The sequence below is a fragment of the Tachypleus tridentatus genome, chromosome 8 (genome assembly GCF_004210375.1).
Source record: "Tachypleus tridentatus isolate NWPU-2018 chromosome 8, ASM421037v1, whole genome shotgun sequence".
Classification (NCBI taxonomy): Eukaryota; Metazoa; Arthropoda; class Merostomata; order Xiphosura; family Limulidae; genus Tachypleus; species Tachypleus tridentatus.
In genome coordinates this window covers 140,602,671-140,616,265 of record NC_134832.1, presented here as the reverse complement: position 1 = coordinate 140,616,265, position 13,595 = coordinate 140,602,671, and the positions used below count along the sequence as shown (strand labels likewise).

The window sequence follows — 13,595 nt, the reverse complement described above, 5'->3', positions numbered from 1 at the left end:
AGAAATCAACAGCAGCAGTTTTGGTTCATTAAACAACAGTTGTAGTTACACATTCCTAAACTTTGAGTGTTGCATGAACACAACATTAATATGAACAACTGCTGTTTACACAGAGTATTAGCTTGAAGTGTTGCCTGAAAACATAACACTATTATAAACAAGAAGTTTATTTTTTTAACAAAATTACCAGCTTGGACTAATGGCTGTAAAAATTCCTGAAGGCCTGCAGGAACCCCACGAACAATATCGCACGAGTAGCCATCTTCTGGTAAAAGGAAGGGAAGTTGGAGATCAACATCTTCTTCTTGTTTCACTTCTCGTCCATCACTAAGTGCCAGTTCATCTGCTGTATTTTCAGCCACCTTTGTAATAAAAATAACTGAATCTTAATCAAAGCTGAGATATGACAATAGTCACACATTCTTGTGGTAGCAGAAGACAATTTATTATCCAGGAAGTAATATACAGCTCACAATAAATTATAAATGCAATCAAATATGTTTAAGCATTAATTAATAAAATGTACATGGTTATTCAGAGACAAAAATGAAATTTTTAAAAATAACAGTTTGTGTTTATGTATTTCGACATTTTCAGTAAAGAAACAAACAGTAGTGTATAGATCTATATACAGTTCTTTTACTCAGAAGAAAATGTGAACTGACCTGTTAACAATGGCATGCACTTAGGAATGTTTAACATTTTATTACATTCAAACTAATAATGTTAATGTAGACAACTGTGGAGAGAGATGCTGGCACAAAAACATTTTACAGTGTAAATAAGACTTAAATACATTGTAAAGACTTATTTACAGTGTGAATAAGTTGTCAAATACTTGCATGACTGATGTTTATATCATATATTCATAACACACTTTTCAATTCGATCACCAGATGTTAACCAATACGAACAACAACAAACAAGTTTACATAAACAAATTTAGAAACAAACAATGCAAAGTTTAGTGTTTCAATGTAACATTATAAAAAATAATAAAAACAATGATTTATTTTTATATAACATGAAAAGAGTCAGTTGTTTATTACATTTATCTATGCTCTCCACTAAGCTGTTGATATTAAAAAACAAGATGTAATAATAAATAAATAGCTTCACTACTATTAATTACATTTATGATTAATAGGAAACTAAAATCAGCACTATAAAACAATAATGAACTTAATATGAAGTAAACATTAAGAAGTTCTTTGCATAATCCATTCTCAGTTCTAGTTGTCATCTTAAAGTCATAACACATTGTCTTTGGTAATAGTTCCCAAACATGTTGGGGATATTCCCATCTGTCAAACAAAATACAAGCACTGATGTTAAACTAGACAGTAATCATTGAAAATCAGTTAAGGATGTGGAGTTGAGTGGTTACACCTGTAATGTCTTAAAGCATAGTGCCTTCCACCATCTGCAACCAGTTATAGGAAGGTACTTACCCTTGAAGGTTCTTCTAATTCATAAAGTAGAAATGATATAAACCCCCCTTAATATATTTCTACTATACATCTGATAAATGGGATATCCACAACACATTTTGGAGCTATTACCCTGAATGAATGAATGAATGAAAAGTCTAGAAACATGGGTGATTTGTAGCTTTCCTTAATTACAAATATGTGACAGGTTATGGTGCTGTCAAAATATTAATGTCAATCCAAACGTTTTTGAATGATAAGGACATGTAGAAAACATTCTGTACAATGTTTTGAAACGCCTATGGTTCCATACCTTTGAAACATATTGCATATACGAATAATACTGACGACTTACTATTGTTGCAACATGAGAAGCACAACTTATGGAAAGGAAAAATCAATCTGTAAATATAATACAGGAAATGTTGTACAAGTAGTGACTTAAAAATAATATACTAGTAGGTTTTTAAATTATCCCATCAGAGTACAGCATTAAAGAAAAGAAGAACATGTCAGCATTAATATTAAATGTAACTGGATAAAAATTAAAATTCAGGACAGACACATGCATTGCATAGTTAAAACAAACAGTTATTCACACAATAGAGTGGTCATGTATTAGACTTAAATACCAGTCTATATTTTCATTTCCATGCCGAGTCATTGCGAAGCCTGTCACAGTTCAAGTACATTTATGTCTTTAGTGGTAAACATAATTCAAATATTTTGGTAGTACCATTACAAACAAGTCACATATTTACTTAATTCTAAATAAATGAAGTAAATACAACTGAAACCAATACTTTATAAATGGATGTTGGTACAATTGAAACCTACATGTCACAAAATTGGGTTATTTTATGAACTGTTATGTATTTTTTAAATTATTATATTTACAATGTTCTGTAGGTTTCACACAAAACATTAAGATACTGCTTTTACCTCACCTTCACAACACTTTCTATAAGATCTTGTGGTATGTGAGGTTCATCTGGCTCAGGCTGGTACTTTTCTAGTAAGATGCGTAGTTGTAGAGAGTTAAGTTTGAAGCAAGAAGAGCTGATGTTGGCTATATCGTTAGGACTACCCTTTGAAGCTTGTAATAATTTTGCTGCCTACAATAAATGCTTTATATTAACCACATTCATCCATCTTCTATATTCAAAATTGTTACACAACAATTCACACTGGAACTCAGTTGAATTACTATGCAAGAAAACAACAGATTTTTGTTTGCTTGTCTATTACAATTCAAAATTCAATACCAAAGCAGTAGCCATAACAGCTGTCAACAGTAAGACATTTAACTTCTGTTTGGCAACAAGAACTTTTACAAGAAATATCTAAGCTGCTTTTGTTCAAACAATCTTAAAAAATCAGTTGCATTATGAAAAACACAGATCAGTAGCAGGAGTTGCACACTAAACCAATGATCAGGCTAAAAATATTTCAGTGTTTCTCAGTACTGTATTAAGGCCACTTGAGCAGCAATTTAGGCTCATATTAGGAGTTAATAAAAGTGTTTTATTCAAGTTGCTTAATTTGTATACTGTATTAAGTGTTCAATTTATTCTTATAAAAATATTAGCATCTTAAAAAGAGAAAGAACCCACTTTTATGGTACTGTTGTGCATATATGTTTTCTCTAGAACATGAAAAGTAGCCCATAAAACAGTCTCAAATAATACAAACAAAGAAATTTAATTGTACAATTACTAATATATAAACTGACACTACTCTCTTTGTAACAGTTGTAGAAGCAGAAGCACACAGTTGTATTATACATACTTTAATTGTCTGGTTACCAATACATAAACTGACACTACCTCCTTAGTAGTAATGGTAAAAATAGAAACAAATTGTAACATATGAATGCTTCCCATTCATTAACTACTTAATATACTGGCATATAATTTAATTTGAATGTATTATAGTTTCCCATGGGCAAATATGACTGCCTCCCATCATGACAGAATACCTAACATATGGTTTTATAGTATGCATCAAAAAAAAAAAAAAAAACTATGAACATTTAACTAACTACCACTACCAGCCATAACAACAGAAGTGCTAAGGTTACAGCTGTCAACAGTAAGACGTTTAACTTCTGTTTGGCAACAGAAACTTTAACAAGAAATAATGAAATTACCTGGATAATGAAATTTAGAAATTAACTTATTTTCTATGTAAAATTGGACAAATCTGCACATTTTAATTCACATAAGGTCTGAATAAAACAAGATATGAATCAAGATTTACATGTATTTATATCAAAGGTATACAAAAATGTTTAGAAGTGAGCAGTTCTTTGAGATTTCCAACTGTAATGTAAATCACTTTCATGTATCGGCCCTCCAATATAGTCTCCATCACGTTTCCATTACACATTCCCAGGTCACAAAAGCAAACAAAGTTTGAAGGAATAATGGCCATTTCCTGTACTTTTACAACATAAGCAATTAAAGAATAACGCATGATATCCAGAAACGAAATTTGTGTTACGTAGTGTAATTTTACATAAAAACTGTCTTTTCAGTTTCAAAAATTACACACGTATATAAAAATCACTTGAATAACCAAGTTTGTGGTGTAACAGAAAATTATCTGCTCCAATAAAGTGAAAAAAATAAGCAGTGGAAAACCTACGACATCATTTGGATGCTGGACTTTTAAGTTGCTCTTAAATGAAATCTGAAGTTTCTGTCAACTTAAAATATATGCAAATTAAAATAATTATTTCACCTAAACGTGCTTCTAATTCTTAAAAAAAAACAGTTAAAGTCAAATCAAAAATACACAAAACCTTTTAGAAAAAGAGCAAAGCATTTCTAAATCTAAAAGAAAAGATATAATAATTTTACTTTTCCCAAAAAGTATGTAAAACAAATTTACACTTGTTTCCATTTTACACTTTACAAATAAATTATTACTGCTACTAAAAGAAATTGAAATATCATCATACTTAAACACATTGTAATAAATGTACAGTTTTTAAGAGTTGTATATAACAAAACTATTTGTCACAACATATTAAATGAATAACAAAAACTAAATTTCTCCTTTGCTTGCACTAACTGCTTATTGAGAGGACAGAAAGAAAACATCTAGAAGCTATAAGAAGTTTCCCTATTGGTCAGATTTGTGGATAAGACTACCACTTCAAGTCAATAAAAATACAAAGAAACATAACTACTAGTAACAGGAAGAGTGTGTGTGTTTTTCTTATAGCAAAGCCACATCGGGCTAACTGCTGAGTCCACCGAGGGGAATCGAACCTCTGGTTTTAGCATTGAACAGGAAGAGAACTTCCACAATTATAATGCACCAATGAGGAAGTGGATATATGCTAACAAAGTATTAACTAACAGAACAGTTTAGAAAAAAGGCACAAAAATACTGGGTGTGCATGGTTTAAGGTTTTTCTGTGTTTGTTTTTAAAGTTGGTGGTGTATTTGTACTCTTGTAAAATGTTGATGCTATGCCTCTGCTATAGACTAAATCCACACAACAGAATGCTTCTTCATTCTCATGTTTCTAATTCATATCTGTTGTGGTTCATTTATTTTTTTATTTCTTTGTCTGATAACAAATAATCATGAAACATCTTCATCAGGTCATAGAGTGTTGTTTTTGTTTTGTTTTTTATATTTACAAGGCTCTTGGTATAAAACAACAACAAATAAAACTGTAGCTAATCATGGTTATGCAAGCAAATATCAGCCTATAAATAATTGAATGAAATATATGTAAAAAAAAAAAAAAAGCTGAACTCTATTACCTGAACAATTCTACTAAGGTGACAATCGGCAGCCAACTCGAGTCCTTGCTTCTCAGCCCATGCTTCTACTCTGGAAAGCCTTCTCTTCAGCCGGATTCCCCATGCACGTGTGCAGAGCAAATGGTATGTTCTAGACATTAATTTATTGAAGAGCCACATGTTAATAAAATGAAAAAGTTGAGAGAAGAGCTGGATTGTGAGAGCTGCATTCACCCTGCATCTGCGTAGCAATGACATAGCATTGGACAAAATAGCCAGAACTTCACCTATAACAGAGAATATTGAGTTAGGGCTGCTTCTCTTAACTCTAATGTAAACACACCAAAGAGAATAAATTCAGTCAGTTTCTAAAAGGTTTTTTTGATGTATTTTTAACATGCTTCTTTTCAATTGCATAACAAATCATACAGTTTTCCCTCATAAAAGTTGTTACAAAAATGAAACATTTAACATTATATATCATTTATCACAAAATTAACAGATATGACAAATCTCTATTTAAGACATTAAAATCTACTTACTTCAGAAAAATCTGTAACTACATAAACATAAAAATGCTAAGATTAAAAAAATAATATTTAACAAGTGTAAGCCACAATACATTAAACAAATTGAATTAAACTTTGTGCACGGTTATAAAGTAATAAAAAAAAACACTTACCTGTTGTTCCATCCTCTTCATTACTATCCTCCTGCTCTTCCATAAATACTGGCATAGCTGAGTGAAGCTCTGCCTGCAGGCAAGTGACCAGGCTACGAAATGCCAGCTGCACACTTTCAGCTAGCATATCCTGAGGATCAAGAGTGTAGGCACTAAGGTGCCGATCCTGTTTCAGGAAGTGGAGAAGTTCTGAGCCATTGGTTAGCCAAAAGGCAAGAGATGCAGTATCTCGGTAGCGATCCTAAGAAAAGCCAATCAACTGTTAATCAAGTTCATTCATACAGTCTGAAGATTGTTTGATCAAGTGATTAAACTCTTCTCATGAGGATTTCATTCTGGAATGAAATTTATACTGAAAACATGTCTTCTTACTGAAGACAATTAGTTACTAAAATCTAGTGTTAATCACTTTACATTTGATGAACTGCTCAACATGCATCAAAAAACATTATTATGCTTATTATATTTTCAACACTACATTTTTTTTTATTTACTCCTTTAGAGGTTTCAAGAGGAACAAGAGAGTACAATAGTATTTCAACCATACTATGTCTATTATAACCATTTCTGACAATGTCGTGTTTGTTTGTTTTTTTTGGAGTTTTGCGCAAAGCTACACGAGGGCTATCTAAGCTAGCCATCCCAAATTTTGCAGCGTAAGACTAAAGGGAGGGCAGCTGGTCATCATCACGAACAGCCAACTCTTGGGCTACTCTTTTGTCAATGAATAGTGGGATTGACTGTCACATTATAATGCCCTGATGGCTGAAAGGATGAGCACATTTGATGCAATTGGGATTTGAACCCGCGACCCTCAGATTACGAGTCAAACACCTTAATCCACCTGGCCATGCCAGGCCATTCTGACAATGTGTTTCCCTCAGTATGTAATTCATCAGCCTGGTTGGGATGCAACAAATAAAGTACTGGTCAAAACACCATTTATTTAAGCCACTTGATATAACATATGCTATAGTGCAAGCTCTATAACATGTATAAAAGCTAACAAAAGGTACTCGCACCACAACAAATGCTGTTCTATATTTAAATGACATAAGGACAATCACCCACATGTTACAACTAGTGTTAAAAATTATATTGGATCTAAACTGACAAATTTTCAATACCTAGAAGAATACTTTTAAAAGTACATTAGGCCAATAGGAGAAATTACTGCACCAGTTTAAAAACATTTTCCATTTATGTGTTTTCATTACATCCATAAACTTTTCTGTCACAGGATACTGGTCACAAAATTTCTTAGAAGCTATTCTCTAGACCAGTCTGATATAAATAAATATAAAAAATATTCTAACATGAGAAAGAGCAGTCCAGGAAACAAACTATTGTAAGAGTGATTGTAGTTACGATACCCTGTATACGTTGGATCTAATTACAAAATTATTTTTCCAAAACAACAAGAGCTTTCAAACTTTGAGTCACAGCACTAACATGCTTTTAATACAAATTCTATTAGTCAACATAGAATATAACCCCACCTGAATGACTTGATGGATCATCTTAGATACTTTATTCATTACAAACGTAAGCCTCATAGCCCGATCTTCAGGCTTACATTCTGGGCGGAAGAAAGTAGAAGCTCGGTAACGAGCAGCCATGTACAGTGTATAAGTGGGTGCCAACTTAAACTGCACACGAGTCTGGTCAAGCTGCGTGGTAATAGCACTCAGGAAAGCATCTTCAGCTAGTAAATATAAAAACAGTTTAGTGAATTTCACATTTCTAAAACATACAGTAAACCTCTGTGTACAAGGTTAAGTACTTTATGAATAATATCCAAAATTCAGACTCACTGTCAGTTTTAAGATAATTATTTTCACAATCCATTCATCTTATATTAAACATTAGAATATTTCATATAACTGCAAGTAACTGAAATCAAAGTGACTAACTGTCTTCCCAGAATTCTAACACAGCTGGTAGTATTGGATCATTCCCTCTACGCTGGTCATGCCTGTCATAACTGCCTCGACCCAGACTGCTCTCTCGTCCAAATGAACGATGAGAATGGACATCATCAGATTTTCTTGATATGCGATCATCTTTAGAGTGAGTAGAGATTGTTTCTACATTGCCTTCTGCATCAAATGTTGTTTCGTAACCTCCCACCTGATGCCCTGAAAGTTGTTCCTCTCTTTTAATAGTCCTACAAAAAAATAAAATAAATACACACACACACACACAACTTAATGTATATAGTAAGAGAGCCAAGTTTAAAGCAGGGTTAGATCACAATATAGAAAACATTTAAATAGTTCTAATCAAACTTAATTATACAGTGAACTGACTATTTTAAGTCTAAGTTAGTATGCTGCTAGATACACAAAAAATATACATACATGGTAAAAGCACAATACACAACTCTGATAAGTATAACCTAAGTACAATAATTATTCATTTCTATCTAAAGAATTTTTAATAATAGTATAAAATCATACACTGTTTATTTTCAGCTATTTATAAATTTTAATATGTATTTCCCACCTAGGGTCATTCTTAAAAATAAATAGGTTACAAGCCTAAAACTTCCCAGGAATTATGGTTAAAAGAAGCACAAATGTTTATACAGGTACACTACAGATTTTCCAGCAAATGATGGTCCAGCACCTCCTTTAATCCAGACTAAATTATGAGAACACACTTAAAATTCCAGTAACCACCAGACTAGTTCACTGAGCAGCCACAGATGGCATTGTGCATGGTGCATGCCCTTTTCAGGTGGGCTACTTACTGACTTTAATATATCAAAGGAGAAAGAAGTTGTTCATGAGTTGCTTGAGTATGCAACAAATTTTACAGGACTTTCAATAAACTTAATGAATAAAGTCTGGCCAAGTGGATGAACATCGACAAAAAAACTTGTTCATTACTATACTGATTCTGAAAGTATGAATATTGTTCAGAATCATGATAAAAATAATTAAAGGGTTGAAGATGACAGTGATGTAGGTAAAACAAATGTAGCTGAAAGACTTACTATGGACAAATTAATTAATTAGTTGGGTAGAGCAATGTATCTTCATGACTGAACAAGAACTAATGACTTCATCTGGTGTATGAAAAATTACACAGGGAAAGATCAAAGCTCATAAAACAACTTTGCTTGGATGAAATGTTTAGGAACACAGCCAAGAAGAGTATGTGTCAGAGCAGTAGGCCTACATCTGTGGATTCAACTTCAAGTACCCCAGATGCTCCTCCTGGAACATCACAAATCCACAATGAAACAGACTGTAATCCTGACAGCCTTCAACTTCCAGGCCTTTCTGATTAATTCTTACAATTCCAGTCAAGTTCTGAAGTTTGGCATGTTGGAAGTAGAACTATGGCAACATTCTTTGTAAGTACAGTAATTAATAAACCTTTTTCATTTATACTGTTCTTATAAACCTGTATCATTTATACCTGTACTAATGTATTTCATTAATCATTTAATTTGTTATATTTACATTTCTTGCAGTCCATGGTGATTTAAAGACATGGGATGGATATAATTAGTAGGTCAGAGGTGTATTGTTGTATTATTCTTATCATCATCATCATGTGACTTCTGTTGGTCCTTCAAAACGGATATTCCAAAAAGGCTCTGGAACCAAAGATGCTGGAAAATCGGTGTATCTGTGTATTTTTAATAGTTCTTAAAATTAGAAGCATCAGATACTGAAAGGGACACAAAGATAAATTACTACAACCCTAAAATGTTCTTTAGCATCAGAGAATTTTCCTGATCTAAAGAGAGGCGTTACATGAACAGTGCACAGTATGATGCACTAACAGTACTTTAATACCAATTTCTATAACTGTTTCACTGCTGTGCTAACATATTCCTACATCCCAAGTGAACTGCTTCAATTACAAAAACTATTTCGTATTATTACTAGTCATGTGTATATTTCTCAAAATAATAACTGAGGTAGTTATTCTACTAATAAATTTGTCCAGTGGAAAAGCTTCTTATCACACCAAAACACTTTATTTCAAAAGATAGACTTGATAAGCATCCACAAGATAAGAGATATTTAGTTTTAATAACTTAACCAGATGTTAAAGTGTTTTTTTAAGAAGAATGATGTTTTAAAATTCTATATCCATGACAATATGTTGTGACAAATGCATTTTTACTGCAATTAATTAGTAATTCAAAACTGAATTCCCATTTTTGACAGTTTCCCAGATATGCAGAATAATGTTTAAGATTTAAAAGTTTGCTCTTTTATATACTCTTCAAAACAATAAACGCAAAAGAGATATTTTTGTTATTTTACAGATAAATATATGTAATAACGTTACAAGCTCAGAGTATGTGATGTTACACGTGTTAAGGCACTGATTGTCAGACCAAAATGACAATAAAAGTTGTGCACTTTGAAAACGGAGGAAAACATCTGATTTTTCGCCAAAACGCATGCGTGTACAATAAATTTGTTTGAGAGATCTGCATGTTCTGCAAGTGCAACATGTGCAAAATCCCTATAAAAGTGACGGGTTATCGGTTTCCATAGCTCAGTGTTAAGCCACCGACACACAATACAGTTACGCCAAGACTGACTGAAGCACAACGCAACAACGCCATTGGTTGCTTGGAAGCAGTCAAATCTCGATCAGATGTTGCCAGAGCTGTGAACGTCCACCCAAGCACCATCACAAGGCTATGGAATCGTCACCAACAACATGGATCAACTCGTGACTGTCCACGATCTGGCAGACCTCGAGTGACCACGCCCGCACAAGATCGCTACATCCAGTTACGTCACCTTCGGGATAGGACCACCACTGTGACGTCTACTGCCTCAACCATACCAGGACTGCGTAGGATTTCCGATCAGACCGTACACAACCGTCTACGAGATGCAGGAATCCGACCTCGACATCCAGTAAGAGGCGTCATCCTCACCCAGCAACATCTTCAAGCACGGCTGCAGTGGACTCGGGCACATGGGGTATGGCCTCATCGACGATGGAGGCGTGTTTGGTTCAGCGATGAATCACGTTTTATGCTTCGTAGGCAGGATGGAAGGACCCATGTTTACCGTCGCCGAGGTGAACGTTTTGCAGCAAACTGTGTGCAGGATGTTGACAGATTTGGTGGTGGCAGCGTCATGATGTGGGCTGCCATCGCCTACAATGCCAGAACAGACCTTTTGCACATTGGGAATCTTACGGCTCAACGATACGTGAACGAGATTCTTAGGCCCCATGTGCAACCCATCATGGTGAACGTCAACGACGATTTTCAACATGACAACGCCCGTCCTTACACAGCCCGACTCACCACTGTCTTCTTGAGACACCACAACATCAACGTTCTTCCCTGGCCCTCCAGATCACCAGATTTAAACCCCATCGAACATCTTTGGGAGACGAGTTGGACCGACGTCTGGGACAGCGACAACCTCAACCGCAGACTCTACCTCAGCTTGCAGCAGCTTTACAGGCTGAGTGGACAGCCATTCCACAGGATGTGATTCATCATCTCATTGCTTCCATGGGCAGGAGATGCCAAGCAGTTATTGATGCTCACAGGGGGCATTCTCGTTATTGATGGTGAGTGACGTTAAACTTCACCTAGTGAGCGTGGACTTCACCTTTGCAGACTTTGGATGTTCAGCAGTGAATGTGCAAAGTTTCACACATGTCATACAGAACTACCTGGAATACACTTGTTAACAATTTGTCTCATATTTTGCCTTTTGCGTTTCTTTTTTTGAAGAGTATATTAATGGTTTTGTCTGTTTTCTTTTGCCACCAGATATTTTCCTGAAGAACTTAGAAGGTAAAAATACTAATTTCAACTGAACATATTACAGGCCAAGAAGAGCTTCATATTTCATTACAGAATACTTTACAACTACAGCTTACAGGTACCTTAAGTACCTGAAACAAAATTTTTTCTTATCACGAACGTAGCTAATTTTCAGGCATGCTACCAGCTACGGAGTTATGATATTAAGATATATCATGTTGTTTTATTCCTCCATCTTTGCCCCCTGGTAGTACAGCGGTATGTCTTTGGATTTACAACGCAAAATCAGGGATTCGATTCCCCTCGGTGGGCTCAGCAGATAGCCCGACGTGGCTTTGCTATAAGAAAACACACACTCCATCTTTATTAATTAGATAAACATTTAAAAAATTCCTACGTCTGTTTCTATGCAATTTTAGTATCAAAATGTGGTCCAAAAGTCCGTAGACTGTTTTCACTCGTTCCTGTGTATCTTTGTAGCTCTGGATAGATAACAGTATTTACTCTGTCCACAGAAATGTTACCACAAATTTGTATCTCAGTGCAGGAAAAGATTAACATAATTGGGTGAATGGATGTTAAAATAGATGTGTGTTCCTGCCAGTGACAACTGTAAAAGAATAACCAGTCATATAATGATACCATTGCAAAAAAAAAAAAAAAAAGAAACTGTGGTTTCCTCTAAGGCAGAAAAAAAACAAAAAACAACCTTCATGTTTGGTTGTCAAAAGAAGAAAAACTGAAGAGTTTCTTCACCAATCAAAAACAGAGACAATTGTCTAATCATCTATATGAGTCACTTTTTTGCTGTGGTATAATAGATTTTCTTGCACTAACACGAGTCCAGTCTAGTTATTTCTCAGTGCTCAAAACTCAGTCAGTTTTTACAGTTAAAATTATCTCGCAAATATCCTGCTTAATACTTCTGTTATTAACCAGGCCTATTTGAAATCAGCTTGGAAATCAGACCTCCTGAGATACCATAACTTACTCTAAACCCTTGTATAAGTAAGCTTCAATAAAGCTTAACTGAGTAATGTCAGTCATGGTAAGCAAAATGAGTCAAATTATTATTAGATTTTGCAACTTCTCACTTATATTTATATAAATATTAATAAACAAAATTTTCTTCTAAGTTATCTAAAAAAGATTTTACTATGCAAATTATAATATATTACAGTAAGTACAGTGGAGCGCCATTAAGCCGCGGTATTTTGGGGCGTCAACCTGCTTAACCACAGCTTAAGTGGTCCACGGCTAAAACCTTTTGTGACTGAAAAGCCGAAGTCTCCAACAGCTTTGCCGAGGAGCCTCATCCAGGCCATTGCATGATCATTATATCGGATTATCGAATTAAAAATAATACTTTAATTATTGATCACTTTTTTCACGGATTTACAGCGGATTAACTTTAATGTATGGAGAGGTGTGATTCGGTAACAATGGCGGCCTCCATAAAGCTGACATAGAGAGCGGATAAGGTAGATTAACGGTGGATTTCTATTGTAATATATTTTATTTATTTCCCAAATTAAATCAAATCCTTTTTAAATATCCCCTTGAAATTATAAAGCCAGGATTAAATTCGTAAGCCGCGTTTTTACATGTTCTTAAATTAGCAGTGAGCTGCGATAATCCTCGCTCACAAGACTTGCTACAGCGGGTTAAGCGATTTCGCGGTTTACTGGTCCGTGGCTTAATGGCGCTCCACTGTAATTCTAATACGTATAAATGTTATACAGTCTATTCCAAATACAGTGATATATATATAATAGCCACATGTCTGTGTGTCTGTCACATCCTATGTTAATCATACAAAGAATTATGTTTGAAAATGCTTTATTTCAAAAGTACATCACAGATAATTTTCTATTTTTTGCAATGACTATTATTTTGTATCATTATAAATATCAAACTGTCAGTCTTCATGTATGCTGAATGAGCAATCCAAGAAAAAAAAAT

At 34.3% G+C, this 13,595-nt stretch overlaps 1 protein-coding gene across 5 annotated transcripts in view; it reads right to left on the bottom strand.

Moving 5' to 3' along the window:
- cno (adherens junction formation factor afadin) overlaps positions 1–13,595 on the bottom strand; it is a 125,686-nt gene that overhangs the window by 55,230 nt on the left and 56,861 nt on the right. For all 5 annotated transcript variants that reach the window (XR_013012984.1, XR_013012985.1, XM_076451786.1 and 2 more), the window contains exons 11-16: positions 7,783–8,036; positions 7,369–7,574; positions 5,870–6,110; positions 5,209–5,474; positions 2,378–2,545; positions 188–362 (exon numbers count right to left, since the gene is read on the bottom strand). Coding sequence is in view for 3 of the 5 variants with exons in the window: in XM_076451786.1 (XP_076307901.1) it covers positions 188–362; positions 2,378–2,545; positions 5,209–5,474; positions 5,870–6,110; positions 7,369–7,574; positions 7,783–8,036 (1,310 nt within the window). In the remaining 2 variants the exon portion in view is untranslated. The remainder of the gene's footprint in view (positions 1–187; positions 363–2,377; positions 2,546–5,208; positions 5,475–5,869; positions 6,111–7,368; positions 7,575–7,782; positions 8,037–13,595) is intronic.